Raw genomic sequence first — 19,708 nt, forward strand, 5'->3', positions numbered from 1 at the left:
TGGACATTAAATAAATATTACTCAACCTGGTTACCCTTGTTTTTTATTTAACCACAGTACTTATGTGTTGGTTATTTCAGTAGCCTAAGATATTAAAGGTCCCTTATTATACTGTTTTTCATCAATATAGTATAGGTCTCAGATATATACAAAACATGTCTCTGAAGTGTTTGGCGGAAATACCAAACAGATCACCCATTGTAGCATCCCATAATCCCTAGCTGTTTCAAAAGTGCTGATTATCTTTCTTTTACTTTAGATGAAAATAAGGAGCCACTCCCCACGCCCCTCTGCAACATATTTGGTTAAAAAGAACACCATGGTGCTCTAGAAGGAGATTCATGTGATAAGATGGGGGGTTGTTACCTTGGTTGGTTATTATCTAATGGTTACACAAGCCAAAATAACATTATGACATCATAAAGTGGCCAAAATCTGAATAGCTAATTTTCAGGACAAAAAGTGAGCGAATATTTTTTCCTGAAACTTTCAGAATCTCTTAACACAGAGTTGTTGGTGGATTTTGCATATTAGGTGACCTTTAAGGAAAAAGTGCATTACATACAAGTAGTAGACTGAGACTTTCTTTTTTTCAACCTGCAATTAGGGTATTTGGATAAATAAAAAATGTTCTCTCTGTTAGTATCTGTCTTGGACCCACCTCTATATTCCTGTCACATTATCTCCCCTAATATTAGCGGCAGTCAAATCAAACTAATACAGCCAGTTAAATTGGATTAATGAATGTTTTCCAATATTTTTTTCACTCCCTCTCTCTGTTGTCTGTGATCGTGCGCTATGGCGTGGTGTTTCCACCAGGGAAATCCTCCTCAAAGGGAATCACACTGTCACCTTCTGTTAAATTGACGATCAGTGAACTCAGAGCTAAGAAAGCCAGTTTATTTCCAGGAACAAATTGCACTGCAGACTAAAGAAAGATTAGTGAAGATCAGGGTTGGGAAGGTTAAAAATGTATGCCGTTATAATTACTAGTTACCCGTACAAAACAAAATGTAATCAGTAACCTACTGACTGTAGGTCTGAGTATCAAAATATAAAAAAGTAAAGTGGATTACCCCAACATCAAAAGCAATGCAAATAATTAAAAGAGAACATAAATATCAATAAGATGTTTATCATTCATACTGTATGTATTATGTGAGACTTTATTTTTTTAATTATCCTTTGCTCAGATATTTTATTTATAGGAAAACCTGCCTTCCATTTAGCATATTCACGCAGTAGCCTGTTCACCAACAATTAAGAGAGCAACACATGATGAGCACATAAAACAGTTAAAAAAGCTGAAATAAAACCTGAGCTGACAGAAAATGCTCCGTCTTAGTTTAATACACAGAGTTGAGCTCACACACAATATTGTATGAAATAATAGGTTCACCCACTGAATGAAAAAAAGAATGAACACCATAAAGCAAATTCAGGCAGTAGGCGTATAGATTCGCACATAAAGCTTTAGCTTTACAAAGAACAATGTTTATAAGCTTTCACAACAAACACAACATGCTCTTCTTAGTGTTTTTTGTAACATTGTAATCCTGTTAGTAATCCCCAGTTTTTAGAAATGTAACAGTAATGTAGTACTTTTTTTTCTATAACTGTAAGGGAATACAGTTACCTTTTTTTCTGTATCCTGATTACATAATCCCATTTCATGAAATCCATTACTGGTAAGGATACCCAAACCAGAATAGGTGTGGTTACAAATTACTTTTCTTAGTAAAGTTTAACTACGTGGGAAAATGCCTCCTAAAATAACCTCTCCAGCTTGAAGCTTTATTCTCCCATCTGTTTAAGTAAGTAATTAATAAGCTCATCAAGCTTTCACATACCACTTCACCTTCAATGCCTCTGCGTTGATGTGAACTTACTTCTCAGTGTAGCCAAGGCTATATTACAAAACGGTGACCCTTGCTTTGTGGGTCGTCCACGTGACCTGGAGCTCACTTTGCTGGCTGGATTCCATCTAAGACCTTTTTTCTCATTGTCTTCCATTAACCATTTACTATCATTATATCAAATTATCTTCAACAAAATTGTGTCTAGTGGTCCTCGCTGAGACTCCAGATAGTTATGTTTTACCACACAGTCATCCATGTGGTATATTAAATGTAAAGAAAGAACGTTTTTTTGGTGCAGTGTTAAAAAGCAATTATTTTAAACTTCAACTCAAACAAGTATTCAATTAGGGAAGCTGAATTACCCCAAAATACCAGTGTCTCAGCATCAGTCACTGATATAAAAATAAACAACTATCTCAACCATTACAATCTTACAAATCCCCTTAAATATTCTAAATAAGCTTATTTCAGCACTTTACAGGACACAATTTAAACAACTGTGCAAATGTACCAATTCGAAAACAGCAAACTTTGATAAAGTATTTTGACTGGGATTTGAAATTAATATTTTAATTTTCAGCATTATCTTGTTATAATGGACCTGTCCATGAAATGCCAAGGGCCAACAATCATCTGTGGGATGTGTAACCTTTAATCTGCTGAGATGAGACAGATTTCAGTGCTGAAGATCTCCCAAATAATCCGAAAATAAAATTAAAAAAAATCCCAGTTTGTATTTGTAAAGATTTCCCCATTTGTTTCTCTAATTCAAAACAGTTCACTAATGGCGAATAGCAGGTCTTTAGTATTATCCAGAATAAGTGACCCTTTCTAGCAGAAACCCCTAATGTCATGACACACCCAGGCCTTTTGACAAAAACATCCCTTTCAGAGAAGTTAACCCTAATTAAAAAGGACTGCTTTGATTGCTTCATTTGTGTGTGTGCAGATGGGATTATCTGCCTACTACTACCACCACAGCCATGTGTGAATTAGCCACTGGGTTTTAATTACCCCTTTGTGATCCAAAAAAAGCCATCCGCTGATTGCCTAACTGGATTAAGAAACGGCCGCAATAATAGGAGAGTTAATCCCAAATGATGCTCAGAGGGAGGACGCACGTATAAAAAGCCAGATCAACTGTTGCTGACCGCACTCTCTACTGACCTCGACACCACGCTCCCAGACATCTGAGAAGAGGTAAGAATTGATTGTCATGTATGGCTCGATACAGTATTGCCTTTAGCCATATAGAGCATTATTTTACTTTTTTAATTCAATACACTGATGAGGAAACACTGCATTGGAGCATACTTGAAATGTTATATTGTGCCAGAAACGTTTCCTACTTTAAGATGAAAGTCAATGAGGTATGTTACATCGAAGAGATAATCATCCGAAGAGTCTTCATACATTTGTAACTGTGTGCCGGTTGCATAGTACAGCATACCATTTCTCAAAATGGGAAATGTGGCTTAATGTATCTGTCAAGGCTGCCAGTGGTCAAGCATGGCTGCTGTAGTATTAAAGCAGCCTAAATGATAGGCAGCAGGTTTGCATTGCAGAAGCTTATCCTACAAAGGTCCTTTTGTAAGACAGTACAGGTGCGGGAGCAGGCAGATTCAAGTGATAAACAATGTTAATCATAAACATCACTTAACTTTGGGAAGTAAAGATGCTCAGGTTCAGTTTAGGGGGAGTGTCAAATCAAGTTTACAACTAGCGAGCTCAGCAATAACAATAACAATTTTCTTTTTTCATGAATCCATTAATAACAGGAAAATGTAGCATGCAAAGAAGAAAATGTAAAATGTTAGATTAACTGCAGCACTTGAACGTTTGGATAAAAGGAGGTGCAAAAACAGAAAAAGTAAGGAATGAGTGATGATTTAGTTCATTAATATTTAGATAAGCTGCTAACCAGTTACAGGTTCGGCAACATCACAGCCCACAATTACCTTATGTGCTTAGGAGGACTACCTCTCCATGTTCCTGATTTGCTAATGAAAAGCTTTTTACTGAATCCACATTGTGGGTTTGCATTGGAAATCAGACACAAGTCAGCATTCTTCTAAGTCTCAATGAAATGAATACAGCAATGTCTGTGTTTGTCCTGTAAAATCAAAGGTCATATATGTTTAGAGTTAGGCAGTAATATATATTTTTTTATTCATTTAACTTTTAGTTAAATTGTGATGAATCCTTAAGGGAATGCCCTCAATTTCAATATTGGAGAGAGAACAATGTGAATAGAATACAAACCCATATAAAGAGTCATTTGTAATTGTGATTTTGAATTGAGTTTAAGTTACAACTGTGGTAAGTTTGAATGTGTGTTGTAGAAGGTTTCTTGTGTGTGCAGCAACAAAAACTAAAACAGGACTTCGAGCATTAGACAATGTGTTCAAAAGAGTCAAATAATGACTAAAAGACCAATTTAATAACATCCTTGATTCAAGAGGATTATTGTCACTACAAGTAAAAGCGTGTGAAATGCTTTTATTAGGAGGACCCAAAAAAACTAATAATACATAATAACTATAAAAATACTTAGAAAACTAAGAAAATAATATTCTTACAATTATTGACAAAAACCATTTAAAAAAGCTCTTTATCAGTCTACTAGTGTGAGACATTGGCAAGATGCCATTAAGGGACTCAACAAATATTCAAACCCATATGCATGTCGGTCTCCTGGAAAAGGGTCAGTTAAGTGTTGACTCAATGCACAGAGTTAAAAGGTTTATAAATAATAAAAGTCAAGATAAAACATAACTGAATTAAACCTTTTAATCCCTAAAAGTCTCAGAAAGGTTACGATGTGTAAAGTGAAATTGGGAACCCCACTATATCGTTGATGAACCATTAATCAAATCCTTACGGCTCTCTTGACCTCTCTTTAGCAATCCGTATTACAGGGCACGGGCTATCGTTAGGACTTAGTGTCTCATTGAGTCCAGGAATACTTAAGAAAGTTACTAAATAGGTTTCATCCATTTAACTGTCTTTGAATAGTCCAAACAAGCAACAGGTTTGGCACTGACGTTCAAACGCGACGTGACATAATAGTTTGTACCGTCTGGTTTCGGGGGTGAATCCGTGTCAGTCGGGATAACGGATAAGCTTGGTGCCCTCACACTGATGGTGTAATCTTATTGAATAGGATTACCCTTCGGTACCCTCAAAACAAAACATCGCTCCGGCTGCCACAAAGCTGACAGCAAAGGATCCCTCTCCTGATCCCAACCTCTGACTGATACTGTGAACTCCTGAAAACTCTGCTAAACCTGCCTTTTTCTTTTCTTCCAATAGAACTCTTCGGAGGACATTACATAAGATGGCAAAGTAAGTATTATTTGTATTTTGATATATTGTTTTTGTCCCCTAAATGCAGTTGTTTTAATGTTAATCTTCTGCTTCAAACTAAAAACATCAAAGCTTCATATAAAGAGGCAGTTGTATTGTATAATTTTCTTATACCAAAACACAATACTTAGAAGTTACTAAAGTATGAATTGATCCCCTTTGCTTAAAAAAGAAAAGCAGCTGAAAAGGAGTTGAAACTCTGACCCTAAACCGTGTAATCACTTAAAAAACTTAAGCAATTTAGATTTGCAAAAGTTGACCTACGCAAGCCAAGTCCTAAAATGGAAAAGTCATTTAAACATACTTATTTTAGGTTTGTAGATTAGTTGGTTGATGGGTTGGTTCAAATGTGGACTCAGACAGTACCACAGGTGACCAGCTATTTAGGAAACCTGGCTCACCATAAGTATCTCCCTCACCTCTGCCAGCCTTTCAATCCGGGAACGATAAGATAAAGCTGCTCCACACTAAGCTTTTCCTAAATGGATAAAAGGGAATAAGGGATTACTGACCCTTCTGCTGCTTGCAAAGGAACCCAAATTACCTTGAGAGTCGAAAACAAATCATAATTTATCTTGATACTCTATCAACGGATGTACTCATGTGGACAATCACAAACGTACTTTATTTTACTATTACAAATCCATTGTCCTGCAACTACATTCAACTGTTGGATGTACTGTAGGTCAGAATCAAACTCAAGGTTTCTTAATTAATACCAAAAAGAACAATTAAACAACAATCAAACAAGACATCACAGTGATACACACTGACGTGCATCAACTCATACTCTAGCTTCGTTAAGGAGGTCAATAGCTACAAAATATTTCTGTTGTTGCGGCCAAAGTAAAAGCGTTTTTTTGGGGAACAAAGCTGCAAAAAAATATTATTCAAATGGGTGTTTCTCATCTGCTTTTTTCACAGGGTTTTCAAGAAGACCAGTGGAAACGGAGGGGTACGTTATATGTGTTGATTTTTCCTCTACCCTTGTTTGATTTGTTTAGTATTTTTTTTCAACAATGAAAAATATTTGGAAACAGACTTTTAACTCCAGTTTTCCATTCTCTTTATCTGACAGCTCACGCTCTACCTGGGGAAGAGAGACTATGTAGACCACGTGGACAAAGTGGACCAAGTCGGTACGTTCCTGCTTCATTGAGTGTGTGTGTGTGTGTGTGTGTGTGTGTGTGTGTGTGTGTGTGTGTGTGTGTGTGTGTGTGTGTGTGTGTGTGTGTGTGTGTGTGTGTGTGTCTACATCTGTGTGTCGAGGATGATTGATATAATGTCTTCTGCACTGTTACCTTTACAGATGGTGTTGTGAAGCTGGACACAAAGGATTTTGGAGACAGGAAAGGTAACATGATAAAAAGTTACAATTTCAAAGTCCTAAAAAACAAACCCCAAATTGAGTCATGTCATGGAGAAGTAAAATACTCTAGTAAAATATGTTTCTACCATTGTGTGTTGACAGTGTTTGTGCAGCTGGCATGTGCTTTCCGGTACGGTAGTGAGGACCTGGATGTGATGGGCCTGTGCTTCAGGAAGGACATCTGGATCCAATACTTCCAGATCTACCCTGAGGGCCCCAAGCCCACTCTGTCCGCCATGCACGACACCCTGCTGAAGAAGGCGGGAGACGACGCAAAACCCTTCTCTTTTGAAGTATGCAAGATGTTAAGACACAAGTGTAAAGACTTTCAGATCTCATCCACACATTATAGCTTTTGTTTTAGGTTTAATTGAATCTACGCACATTTCTTTGGGGTGATATTATACCTTTTTAATACTGACTATTAAAAAGCAAACAGCACTTTTTTCAAAGCTCAAAATTGCTGAGTTGCTTTGTGCGTAGCAAGGGTCATGGTAGAATAAACTGCTTGTTTGATATACATAGGGAGTTTAATTGGTTTGAGATAAATTGATGTTTTATATATAATCCGTTGACAGCATACTAAATAAAATTAAAAAGTATGCCATGCTCAAAATCACATGACAACTCATGAATGTTTTGACCACAGAACCAGAGTCTTTTGCCCTACAATTGATAGAAACCAATATCCGAAAATACATATTTATTAAACAGATTTCAAAGTAAATAAAGTTGTCTGTTATTTATAAATGTTCATTTGTGTCTCCCTAGATTCCCACCAACCTGCCATGCTCAGTGTGTCTGCAGCCTGGACCAGATGATCAGGGGAAGGTAAAGCTTGTGCTAATCTGACCACACCTTTCGCCTTACCTGTAGTGAGGAAGCAGGTTTGTTTATTACAATGGCTGCTCACATCTTATGTTGTGTTTCGCAGGCTTGTGGTGTCGACTTTGAGATCAAAACTTACATTGCTAATAAGCAGTCCGATCCAGATGAGAAGATTGAAAAGAAGTGAGTACACTTTCACGTTGTCTTTTTCATTACCATACTTCAGCTTTCTACCGTCTGTCTCACTATGTTGCCTGACTAACATTTTCTTTACTTTGGCTATCCCCTTTTTCCCCCAGGGACACAGCTCGCCTTGTCATTCGTAAAATCCAGTTTGCCCCCTCCCAGATTGGCGCCGGGCCCAAGGCTGATATCTGCAAAAGCTTCATGATGTCCGACAAGCCTGTTCACCTAGAAGCTTCACTGGAAAAAGATGTACAGTAGCAAAACCTTACCGTTTAAAGTGTATTTTTTTCCGTTAAAACAACATTAACGTTACCAGAGTGAGTGTAAAAGCAGACTAAGACCACAAATACCGCAATATCTCAGCATCAACTTGTTGTTTTCTGTTGTTTCTTTTGAGAACAGCTCTACTTCCATGGGGAACAAATCCCCATCAAAATCAAAATCAACAACGAGAGCAACAAAACAGTCAAGAAATTCAAAATCAGTGGTGGGTACCTCTTTTCACAGAAACACTTTAACATCACTGTTACTGAGAGCAAAGCATAATCATCTGTTTCCTTCTTCTTACAGTGGAACAACTCACAGACATCGTCCTTTACTCAGCAGACAAATACACCAAGGCTGTTCTCTGCCAAGAGTTTGGGTAGGTGGACAGACAACTGAAGAACCACAGTAAAAAGAAAATCAACGAAAACACAAGCTCCAGTTTGTTGTGTTAATGTATGTGTTTGTTTGTGTGTACAGAGAGACAGTGGAGTCCAACGCCACCTACGAAAATACTCTGACTATCACCCCCCTGCTGGCTGAAAACAAGGAGAAGAGGGGGCTGTCACTGGACGGGCGACTGAAGGATGAGGACACTAACCTGGCCTCCACCACTGTGTAAGTGCACTGTCTAAAGTAGGATTCTCATGCTGTGTCTTAACTGCTGTATATTAACTTTAAAAGACACGTAACTATATTAAACCTTCTAATCCCTCAAATCCTTGTTATTCTTTTCTCCCCAGGCTGCGACAGGGTCTAGAAAAAGAGGTTTTGGGAATCCTGGTTTCCTACAAGATTAAAATTAACCTCATGGTGGCCGGAGGAGGGTAGGTGTCCTTTCCTAGTTAAGTGCTTTTGGTGCATGGAAACGTAATTAAGAATTTATGAATAAACTAAAACAAACTCTGTCTTGTCTTCATGCAGCCTGCTTGGTGGCCTCACTTCCAGGTGAGTAAAGTTTATCCGAAAATGTTTGTCAAGTTTATTTAAAATCATATCCTGACTCATGCAGTCAATTAGCAGTGATCACAAAATACCTGTTTTATTCTGATTGGCTGGTTGGTTTTCTCTGCAGTGATGTCACACTGGAGCTGCCATTGATGCTCATGCACCCCAAACCTGAAGGTATTTTTTCAATAACTCACACAAACAAATGTAAGATTTACGGTTACCAATGCACCCGATGGCTACTGATTATCTTCTCTTTTTCTATTTTCTTCCTGCAGAGTAAAGACTGCACATCAGTGTAAGTATGAATTCACTTTGCTGCAATGTATTGTACACATAGCAAAGTAAAGAGAACAATTTAGGTGACAATTGTTCAAAGCATATTATAATTTTCTTGTTCTTCTCTTACAGTGTCTTGAAAGAGACCTCTCCATAGTAAAGGTGAGGTTCATTCGCACAATTTATCTATATGGATAATTATCAGATGTGGGAATAAAATATGATTTGATATACGGTCACTTTTGTGGCAGGCCACAAAGAACACTGTTCAATGATCATCAATACGGTCATTTTATGTGAATATGGAATGTTAGGAGATGTGTCATACAGCAAATGTTGAAACTATTTAATATAGTATGTATTGTAATCTTCTCTTTGTGTTTTTGCTTCTTCCTAGAAATGATGTTAGCCATGGGGAGGAGATGAAACTCACAGAAAGACTGGAAGACAACGAGGGAACGTGGCACAAAACCAAGAAAAAATATGTGACGATGTAATGAACCCATTTAACATTAAAGAGGAACTGAACATAGTTACCTTGTCAACCCATTAAGGACACTCACATGTTTTTTTGTTATTGTTTTTGTTTTAATGAATGTCCTTTAGCTTTAGAGGGAGTATTCTCCCTGCTTAATTGTGTGTAACATTTAGAGACCAAAGACTGTAGAAACACACATATATGCAGACAATAAAAGCCTCTATTGTTTGATGTACACCGTTACAATTATTTTGAAACTTTTCTCTTTCCTTTAAATTAGATTGAGTTTTTGATGTGAAGTCGAAAAATGTGTAATTAATAAAAAATATTCTAAAAACAGAATAACTTTGGTGTGGGATGGTTTCTGTGTTTGCTGATTATTTTTCTGTGTCTCACTCTGTGGAAATGAAATTGCTTGCTTGTCATAACAATTTGAAACAATCGACATATTTCAACTTGTCCCGGACAACAATGAAATGGATAGATTGTTTTTCCTCAGTCCAACAGTAGATCAGATAATAAAAGAGAGAACTGATACAAAACAACAAAATACAAAATGAACATTTTCAGAAGTCAGCAAAAATACAAATGTATTAACTCTAAACAGCTCATTAGGTTTATTATAATCTGAAAACAGTTTTCTCCTCCAAAAACCAGTAGGCTATCAGGTCAATGAATTTGTGCACCTACCTTGATTGTTTTTGTATTGTTGGATATATTGTGATTGATTGATATCACTTATAAGTAATATAACAATTGGAACGAGTATAAACCAAAAATAGTGTGTGTGGACACAGTGTGGAGGACAGAAAATGGCTACTTTATATTTTCACTATTTGTATTTGTTATGTTGTTCTTGAACTATTTTGTATTGTTTATGTCCTATATATATATATATATTTGTGTAGCATTGTTGAAGCAGCCTAGGACTTAAGATTGTAGTTGCCATAACTACACTGTAGCTTCTGTGCATATGACAATAACATATTTAAATCTTTGGAGAGCTAACGTTAGGGACTTACCATTGGCTCAATACAGAATTAAAACATGTTTACATTGTTTATCTTTTTTTTTTAGAACACTTTATTTTATATTATTTGGGCAGTACATGATATACAAAAGTTACATTAATAATACATATAACACACAATGAATACATATATAAATAACATAAAGAGAGCACGTTTATATTCCAGTGAGACTCAGTTCGGTCACAGACTCAAAACGCCCCATGGCTGAGTCTGGGATCTGTCCAGGGTTTTTCTTCTCCTTAGTTCAGTGATAACCTGTTTCACAATGGTGCCACTGTTTATGATAGTCTGATTTAGTATCATTTTGCACCTTGTCTTCCAGATTTTCATACATGTGATACAAATTACATTGTTTATCCAGAGGGAGGCAGCAGAAGAAACTGATGCCTAAAACCTCAAAGAAGAAGAAGACGACACTTGAGGATTCTGACGTGATCACGCACAACGTGCAGCACTGAAGCAACATGGCTCTGAATGGAGGTTTGTTAACTTATGAGCTTTATAAGTAAGCTAACTTGACATTTCTCACAGTCACCTGGTTTGTTGTGGTGTATAGGTGTTGTGTCACACATGTATGTAGCATTCTCGTGTGTACTTTTATTTGTACCAACATTGTTTTCGTCACCACCGTTAGCTGACGTTAGCCCGGCTGGTTTGCTAGCTAGCTTGTTATTTCCTAGCAGAGCACTGCGGCAATGCTAATCACGTTTTGCAACAACGCACCAAGCACAGAGTTGTGTATAAATGTTCTAATCAATGTAAAAGTCCTGTAAAATCCAATGTATATAGTAGACTAAAGGCTAACGCAACGTATACACACACGTTACAGCAGTGCCAATAACTGTTTGTATGCAGTGGTGTAACGTAACTGAGTACATTTACTCAAGTACTGGAATTTAGTACAATTGTCAGGGACTTGTACTTTACTTGAGTATTTTGCAAAATACTCAAGTAAAGTACAAGTCCCTGAAAATTGTTAAATGTACTTTTACTCAACTACATTTATTTAATCTATTTAGTTACGTTGCAAATGATGTAAAATATAACACTGGAATAAGACTTTAGTTCAAACCATGGTTCAAACCGGAGTAACATTCACAAGCTAACCGGCATACAAAGACATGTAAATTACTTTTAGTCAAGTACAAGATCTAAGAACTTCCCCCAGCTCTGTTTATATGTGATATTATCACCACAGAGCACTGTTTTGTACTGATAATAGTGCTGTACAGTGTTTGTGTCCCTGGGTAAGACACTTCACCCCAAATTGCTCCTGTGGGGATTGCCCACAGTATTGAGTGTGTAAGTCGCTTTGGATAAAAGCATCTAACAAGTAACATGTAATGTAATGAAACTATTTTATTAAATCAGCACTTTGTTTCTGATCCCAGATGACAATGACTTTTTTGATTGGGAGCCACCAACAGAAGCAGAGATGAAGGTGATCCAGGCTCGCAAGGAGCGACAAGACAAAATAAGCAAGCTGATGGGAGGCTACCTGCTCAAAGGATACAGGATGCTGGGGGACTGCTGTGATGTGTGTGGGGTGAGTAAGGAGAGGCTTTTGATTGTTGGATTTTTATGCTACGATTTTGGTAGTTCCTTCATAATGTAGACAACCTGGAGTTGGGTAACATGAGTCATGAAATAAGTATGTTTTTTTTTGGTTTCCAGACAATTCTTCTCCAGGACAAACAGCAGAAGCTCTACTGTGTCTCGTGTCAGGAGCTGGACTCTGACGTGGATAAGGATAACCCTGGTATACACGCACTAATATTTGATGCATTTAAAGAAATAATCAAACCAGATGTCTTATTTATTTTGTTATTATGCTGCATCCACATATATATTTGTTCTTAACTCAATGTCTGTTCTTCTTGCCTTGAGGTTTTTGTAACTGTTATCTGTGCTTGTTCCCATTTCTTCTTTTCTCCCTCTTGCTCTCCCCTCAGCTCTGAATGCTCAGGCAGCGTTGTCCCAGGTGAGAGAGCGACAGCTGGCAGCACAGGCCGCTGCCCCCCCGGCCCTGCCCCCGGCTCCGGCCCCTGAACTCAACGAAGGCCCCAGCACCAGTCAGGCAAGTGTTCTAGTGCCTCAGCCCAGACCAGAGCACTGCGAGGGGGCTGCCGCGGGAGGGAGAGCCCTCCTCCCTCTGCCTGCTGTCCCTTCTCCTACAACTCCTGCCCCCACCCCGGCCCTGGTACCCCCTCGAGCCCCTGTCAGTCCACAGAGCCCTGTGATCCCTCCGTTGTTGCAGGAGGCAGAGGAAGCGGTTCTAATCAAACTACGCTGGGCCACCAGCCAGCTACAGAGTTCGGCCTCCCTGGAAACAAGCATCCAGCTGTGCAGCCTCATCGCCAGCTGTGCCAACTCGCTGCGCAGCCTCAAGGAGCTCAGCCAGTAAGCGTCATGGAGGTGGTTGTAACCCTGGATCCACAGGATCGCTCTTTCTACTTGCCTCTATCCAGGAATACTGACTCTGGTTCGCTGCTTTGCGGCATCTCTCTTGACTGAATCCTTGCATAGAGCTGAATTCAAAATTGGTCAGGAAATGCACTTGAAATAGGATTAAATGTCAACAGTTCACATGTTGCTCTTGAGTTTACATACCTTTATGGCTGGCAGAAATCTCATGTTACATTGTTTCAATATATGTTTGAGTACAAATGTTTTTAAGGTCTGACCGTTTTTGACAATTTGTAAGTTATGATATAATGATACGGACTGAGCAGTTCTTTATGCTCATTCATCGTAGGTGTAAATTTAAAACCATCTGGCCATTTCTTTTTTTTTTTAAAGGACTTCATCTGTATTCTACAGTAAAACACTGCGAACGGACTTCCATAGTTGATTGTAATGAAAATGGCCAACAATTTGACATCTGGGAAAATTAAATGAGTTCTCAATTTGATTATTTTAAGTACCCAAAAGTAATTTTTGTTTTGCAAATCAGAAAATTAAAAAAACAACTGCATGGAGGTCTGTATAATTATGTAACATTAGTGTGATGTGCTGATAAACAACATAGTACCAGACTAAGTCATGAATTGAAATGAATAGGAAGTCGGTCCTCTGATCGAAGGTGAATTTTTCTATTTACTGTCCAGACATTCAGAGTGATTTCTGTCATGTCTGACCCTCTGGTGTTGCAATGATTTTCATTGTATGCGGGCAGTTAAGAGGTTTTTATTGTAAATATATTTGATATATGATGGTGATGATGGTCATGTGATTCAGTGATGCTCAGATGAGACGTTTAGGTGTCAGACTCACAATTCTTTTTTTCATTGCAACCATCTTGAGCAAACAAACTAGACAGCACTTCATATTAGATAAAAGCCAGCTTCAGTGTTGTTCAAGGCGGTTAAAGGTTTCAAATGATTTACCTGAATAAAGCTTTGCCTGAAAAGGAGTGATGCATTTTGTTTCTTTCCACAAGAGGGTGCCAAATGCAAAACTACAAAGTTTGTTAGGAAAACGCTTTTTTTAAACATGTGCAAATAAACCTGTAAACTGCATTTCTGTTTAAATGTGACTCATGAATTGCATACCCATCTGCTGGTGTGCAATAATTATTAATTGATTATTTTAAATATTATTTATTTGGTATGGTTAATTTATCAATTTAGCACTCTATCAAATCATGACTGCTTAGAATGTCATTTATAGTGTATGAATTTGCTTGTGTGTAAACGTGACTCGGCAGTATTCCAGGTAAACAACCCTCTGACAGGCTTTCTTTCGCCCAGACAGTGGGGCGTGGCGCGGGGACTGCCGGGAGGAGCCGGGGGCTGTCTGTGGGTGAACTCTCCCACACAAAGGAGAGGAAACAAAACAAAGCCAGGAAGCTGTGACATTAACTCGGAATTCACTCCTTTTGACACTCACATCCACGAGACAGCCATTGATTTGTTCTAATATTGTTTTCAAGACTTGGGGAAACCGCTGCTGCTGGAAGGGGAAACCAATAGCACCTTTGGGTGATGGTGAGGGTGAGACAGCATTTATGCGCATTTGAAAGTGATCGATCCATGCAGAAAGCGTGCCGTGGCGTCTCGTGCTGAGTCAGCTGTCCGCGGGGTGATGAACGGGAGTCGGCGCGGCGCGGCGGACGGTCCGGGCGGGGGCGGTGCCTCCGGGGTCTCCTCCGTGGAGGGGCTGCCGCCGCTGCCCAAAGGCCTGAGCGGCATCCTGAACTCCAGCGGCGGGTCGTGGCGGGACATCGAGAAGGTCCACAGCAAGAGGGCGCGCATCCAGGCCGACATCAACCGGGGCGGCGGGGACGGGCAGCGCGGACACGGCAAGCCGGGAGGACTGGACGCTGCTCTGGCTCTGCTGCGGAAAGAGATGGTGAAGTTACACCATTACATTTAATTATCTGGCCAGTTATCCAAAGCTGCTTACAATGTAGCCTAAGTGGATAGTCAACCATGGCGATACAAACTCAAAACGGCAATAATCCTGCAAGAACATTGATTTCAAACAATTTATAGGCCTACTATTATTTTTTTGTGTTCTGCAAATATCCTGCCTTTGTCTATGTGACATATTCTACTTGAAACTATAGTCACTCTTTAAGCAATTATGATGAGAAATCATTACAAAAAAAATCTAAACTCATTGTCCACTTCCTATTTTTTTGTTTGCTCAGTTGGCATAGTGTTGTCGTGCATTACACAAAGATATTTGTTCTTGTCAATCTTGTCAAAAAAGGGAAAGCTCAAAGTTTCCTCATGCGTTAGTCTTTGATGGCCACAACAGATTGTGTTTTTGTGCAACAGGTCGGTCTGCGTCAGCTGGACATGTCTCTGCTGTGCCAGCTGTGGTCCCTCCATGAGTCCATCCAGGACTTTAAGGGCTCCTCGCTGCTGTCCGATGTCTCGCTCTCTGCTGATAACGGATCCTCCTCCGAGGACGAGGAAGATGAGGAGGAGGCAGGAGTTATCTCACAACCTCCATCCTCTTCATCCTTGTCTCTGCCTCCACCAAGCAGCAACTCCAGGGACCAGTGGATCAAGGACTCCTTTCACATTCCCTGATGAAGTTAAACACACACTCACACACGCTCCATGCACTGTGGAGACATCTTACTCTCCTTTACGTGCCATGCCACACACATCTCTTTCCAGATTGGTTTTCTGGCTGTGGGTCGATTAAAATGAGAGCAACTCAATAGCTCTGCAGTACAGAGTATTAATTGGCTTTTTATGAACTTATAATCTTTGCATTACCTAAGTGTTAGTTTTCCTGTCAGTTGTTTATCTCTGAAGAAAGATCCAGACTGACAAGTGTTACAAGGTCTTATCAGCTTTTTGTACTTCATGCTACTATACATGCTGCTTGCTTGTCATTGAATTTAAGCTGCTTTATAAGAATTATTTTCGGGCCTTATTCCACTTTTGATACATCTGATGCCTGATTATGGTTTCCTGATAAAACCAGCCTTGCTGTTCTGTAAACTGTGCAGGACAATCTTCCACAGTGTCCTCTGCCAGTTGGTGTCTTAACAAAAAAAGGGCTTTCTTTAAATACCAAAACTGTCTTGATTTCTGTGAGCTTTTGACACAGTACACACATTTTCTCAACCCAAATTTGTGAAGCAATCAAAATTTATAAATCAGCCCAACCCAACAAGTCCTGTTGAATAACAAGCTGCAGAAATAAGTCTATAAGTACTATCTTCGCTGCCTTATGAACAGTTGTTGAATCCATTTTGAATCTGTGCTGCTCTCCTTTCAGCAGGAGAAAAAACAACTGAAAAGGGGATTTTGATCTCAGTGAGGATAATGCGTTCGTTTAATACAGTTGTATACGGCTTAGGTATATTGAATTACATTGTGCTTCTTTTAAATACTTCACCAATCTAGACTTTTGGCAAACCTGAAAAAGTATTATTCAAATGAAGCAACTCCTTAATGCAATTTTAAAATATTTTTTCTCAGTGGATTTTTCTGCTTTTAAACAGTGTTTTTTTTTGTTACCTCGACTCTTAGCTGTGTTTATGTGCATGCGACTATCAAATGGAGGCACAGTCTGCCAAGTAGAAACCATTAAATAGCCTTTGATTAAATAACTTATCAAACAAAATGTGTTAAAGTTTTCTTGATTGGCAAATGCTTTGTAAAGCCAGTAAATGACTTGTTTGTATCTACAACTTAAAATAAAAACCATCTTGTACACCACAGACATGTTCAGTATTTCTGCATCTTATTTAAATGTTATCAGAGGATGATATTGCCGGTATGACCAACAGGGGACACACTGTCTCCAGTTGAGAGCTCATTCCCTCCGCCAGGCTCTTCCTCTTGGATCATGTTAAAGCAGCAGCAGAGTGGGGAAAACCATTTGCTGTGGGGGGCAGGAATGAAGAGGGGTGACATTCTGATTAGACAGTCTCATGCTGTTCTCTATTTATAATCAACATATGTTGCAGGTTATTGTTAGAATCTGCATGTCTCTCTCTCTGACAGTTTTAGTGAAGCGTCTAACTGTGTGCGTCCATCTTTTTACCACAATGAATTTCTTCTCCCTTGTTTGTCCCTCTTCAATGTATACCCTTTTTATCTCTATCTTTGTTTTTGTTGTTCATCTATTGGCTATTGCTGTTATTACACCACTTAGTTTCTGCAAATGCTTTAAGACTTACAGTGAGTGATTGTTAAAGTAGATATTCAGATAAGAGGTCAGTGTAGTGGATGTCAATTACAAGGCGCGTTCAACCGGAGTACTTTTTAAGATGTAACACTTAAAGGAATACCAAGAAAACAACATTCTTGGAAAATTGAAGATGATTGGTCCCCCGTTTAACAACAGCAAACTGTCAACAAACACTAACACAACTTGTGCAGTACAATCCCAATCTCATGTTTTTAGTTCTATAATCAGTACTTACCAGCTTGTGTTTTTGTCAAAATATTATCATTTTAAACTCCACAAACACAGAAAACCCATGTACTTACAAATTAGAATAAATAATATGTTGTGTTTCAACAAGCTATCATCACAGGATTACTTTTTGATATAGAAATGATTATTTGGGGGGTAGAATTATTCCTTTAAGGTGTGTGTTCGATTAAAACCTGTAATACGTAGTGGTTACAGTAAATGAATGGTTCTGTCAGGTCTGTTTATTAAACAGAGCAAGCTCTACAAGCTGTTGGTACCGAGAGCAATAATGCACGTCTGAATGTCGGACCCACAGTGTATTATTAGACCAACTCTGAGTCATGAGGGAGTTGTTCCCCCTGTCCCACTCCTCCACCCCAGCTGCCTCTGTCCATCCATCCATCCCTGTTCCCCCACCTAAAAATAAACGCCATGCTCTCACTGAGGAAAATCCCTGTGCCTTGACCTAGCCGGAAAACACACACACACACACACACACACACACACACACACACACACACACACACACACACACACACACACACACACACACACACACACACACACACACACACACACACACACACACACACACACACACACACACACACAAACTTACTGGCCCTCTTCATGGAAACTATTCCTCTGTAGTTAACTGGACGTTTCTGGCAAGTGCTGGATGATGCAACTGAAACACAGGAAGTGACTTAAGTTATAACTATGAGCTGAAATAAGAAAACACACAAGGTGTTTTATGTATGTCTTGCTAAAGCACTTGCATGTTATATGCCTTCTGCAGGAGATCTAAGTGTGCCAGGCTGATTAAGTGAAACAGTCAGATAGATAAGCCTGCGCCAGTGACACACACAGTCATGATCAAAGTCTACAGGTATGACTTCAGACTGTCAGTGCCTTCATAAGCAGCATAGATAGAGGAGACCTTTGCATACTGCTGCATCACCAGTAGGCTCTCTTTGCATATCCTCCCTCTCTCTGTGTTGTCACAGGAGGAAGTGTGAACTCAAGGCAGCAGATCTACATTACAACAAGCGCTGCTGCTGTCTCCATGTGGATTACTGCCAGAAAGAGAGTTGTCAATGAGCTGCAGTCGTTTCATAGAAAAACTTGAAATTCATATCATGAGGGTAGGCCTACATGCTGTTTGAAAGACAGCCAGCAGGGCGGAATCGGTTCCTCTTTGCTTTTTGTATTATTGCTGTTTCTGTTCGGTACATGGCGACACTTCTGATTCAACTCATTGTCAATGAGCGCAAGTTTCAGCTTGTGTGAAGTTATCATCACCAGAAGCAGCAGCAGAAGAAGAAGAGTGCATTTTAAGGAACTGACACAGCAGAGATCGCTGGATTATTGTTGCGTTGAGGAGATCGTGTTTTTATTTATTTTTCCTGTTTGATAGTTTATATTTTTCACCAGAGGAAGTCATGACTTCGGTGTGGAAGAGACTGCAGCGCGTCGGTAAAAAGGCTTCAAAGTTTCAGTTTGTCGCCTCTTACCAGGAACTCGTACTGGAGTGTACGAAGAAATGGTGGGTTTGATGACAAATGACTTTATTTCTCTCAAATGAACGTTTTCTGTTTGTTAACATGTAAATAGCCCCACATACTAACCTGTTTTGTATGTTATACGTTATAATAAGTTAATGATATGCGTCTTTCCGCTACACTGTGAAGGATGAGGGCGTCCCACATGTCGCCTCTGTATAGCGATAAGTTGTTCCGCAGTGATAGTGGGTTCGATACCCGACCCCGCCTATTGACAGGGTCTGTGTATGTCTGAGACATGTTACCACCAAACAGTCCATAGGTTCATTGATCTTTACACTCATGCAGTGGTGGAAGAAGTAGGCTACTCAGATTTTTCACTTGAGCTAAAGTAGCAATACTCAATTGTAAAAATACTCTGACACAAGTACAAGTCCTGCATTCAAAAATCTTCCTTAAGTAAAACAACAGAAGTATTAGTATTCATATATACTTAAAGTACCAAAAGTAAAACTACTCATTAAGAGTTATGGTCCATTTTAGAAGAATATTTATACCGTTTCCATATATACAAATATAATAAATGGATTATTGATTTATAATTGTGTTCATCATGGCTGGTAAAGGTGGAACTCATTTGAATTACTTTATATACTGCTGCTGTATGTCTTTACATATGATCAGTTTATTTAATTATGTATTTATTTATTGTA

The 19,708-nt window shown here is 39.0% G+C and overlaps 4 protein-coding genes across 28 annotated transcripts in view; all 4 read left to right on the plus strand.

Moving 5' to 3' along the window:
- Window positions 1-9,899, plus strand: part of arr3a (arrestin 3a, retinal (X-arrestin)) — an 18,140-nt gene extending 8,241 nt beyond the window's left edge. For 4 of the 7 annotated variants that reach the window (XM_079647859.1, XM_079647860.1, XM_079647858.1 and 1 more), the window contains exons 2-19: window positions 2,809-3,059; window positions 5,172-5,204; window positions 6,150-6,180; window positions 6,304-6,364; window positions 6,535-6,579; window positions 6,697-6,887; window positions 7,366-7,425; window positions 7,529-7,605; window positions 7,722-7,857; window positions 8,011-8,095; window positions 8,179-8,251; window positions 8,353-8,490; window positions 8,616-8,699; window positions 8,797-8,820; window positions 8,948-8,997; window positions 9,099-9,118; window positions 9,232-9,261; window positions 9,497-9,899. In XM_079647859.1, coding sequence (XP_079503985.1) covers window positions 5,197-5,204; window positions 6,150-6,180; window positions 6,304-6,364; window positions 6,535-6,579; window positions 6,697-6,887; window positions 7,366-7,425; window positions 7,529-7,605; window positions 7,722-7,857; window positions 8,011-8,095; window positions 8,179-8,251; window positions 8,353-8,490; window positions 8,616-8,699; window positions 8,797-8,820; window positions 8,948-8,997; window positions 9,099-9,103 — 1,068 coding nt within the window. In that variant the 5' untranslated portion in view covers window positions 2,809-3,059; window positions 5,172-5,196 and the 3' untranslated portion in view covers window positions 9,104-9,118; window positions 9,232-9,261; window positions 9,497-9,899. The remainder of the gene's footprint in view (window positions 1-2,808; window positions 3,060-5,171; window positions 5,205-6,149; window positions 6,181-6,303; window positions 6,365-6,534; window positions 6,580-6,696; window positions 6,888-7,365; window positions 7,426-7,528; window positions 7,606-7,721; window positions 7,858-8,010; window positions 8,096-8,178; window positions 8,252-8,352; window positions 8,491-8,615; window positions 8,700-8,796; window positions 8,821-8,947; window positions 8,998-9,098; window positions 9,119-9,231; window positions 9,262-9,496) is intronic. The other 3 variants (XM_079647862.1, XM_079647856.1, XM_079647857.1) reach the window with 1 other exon arrangement.
- Window positions 9,900-10,872: 973 nt separating this feature from the next.
- On the plus strand, window positions 10,873-14,020 carry znrd2 (zinc ribbon domain containing 2). The gene is made up of 4 exons (XM_079648175.1): window positions 10,873-11,088; window positions 12,000-12,154; window positions 12,283-12,367; window positions 12,561-14,020. The coding sequence occupies exons 1-4, from the start codon at window positions 11,073-11,075 to the stop codon at window positions 13,010-13,012; spliced, it is 708 nt and encodes a 235-aa protein (XP_079504301.1). The 5' UTR covers window positions 10,873-11,072; the 3' UTR covers window positions 13,013-14,020.
- Window positions 14,021-14,336: 316 nt separating this feature from the next.
- fam89b (family with sequence similarity 89 member B) lies at window positions 14,337-16,792 on the plus strand. Its single transcript, XM_079648176.1, has 2 exons — window positions 14,337-14,958; window positions 15,390-16,792. The coding sequence occupies exons 1-2, from the start codon at window positions 14,692-14,694 to the stop codon at window positions 15,645-15,647; spliced, it is 525 nt and encodes a 174-aa protein (XP_079504302.1). The 5' UTR covers window positions 14,337-14,691; the 3' UTR covers window positions 15,648-16,792.
- A 1,544-nt stretch (window positions 16,793-18,336) lies between these two features.
- ehbp1l1b (EH domain binding protein 1-like 1b) overlaps window positions 18,337-19,708 on the plus strand; it is a 38,267-nt gene continuing 36,895 nt past the window's right edge. For 6 of the 19 annotated variants that reach the window (XM_079649311.1, XM_079649324.1, XM_079649328.1 and 3 more), the window contains exon 1: window positions 18,338-19,039. In XM_079649311.1, coding sequence (XP_079505437.1) covers window positions 18,936-19,039 — 104 coding nt within the window. In that variant the 5' untranslated portion in view covers window positions 18,338-18,935. Of the gene's footprint in view, window positions 19,040-19,708 lie in introns of all 19 variants that reach the window. The other 13 variants (XM_079649322.1, XM_079649326.1, XM_079649312.1 and 10 more) reach the window with 5 other exon arrangements.

Source organism: Notothenia rossii, assembly GCF_949606895.1.
Source record: "Notothenia rossii genome assembly, chromosome: 9".
NCBI lineage: Eukaryota > Metazoa > Chordata > Actinopteri > Perciformes > Nototheniidae > Notothenia > Notothenia rossii.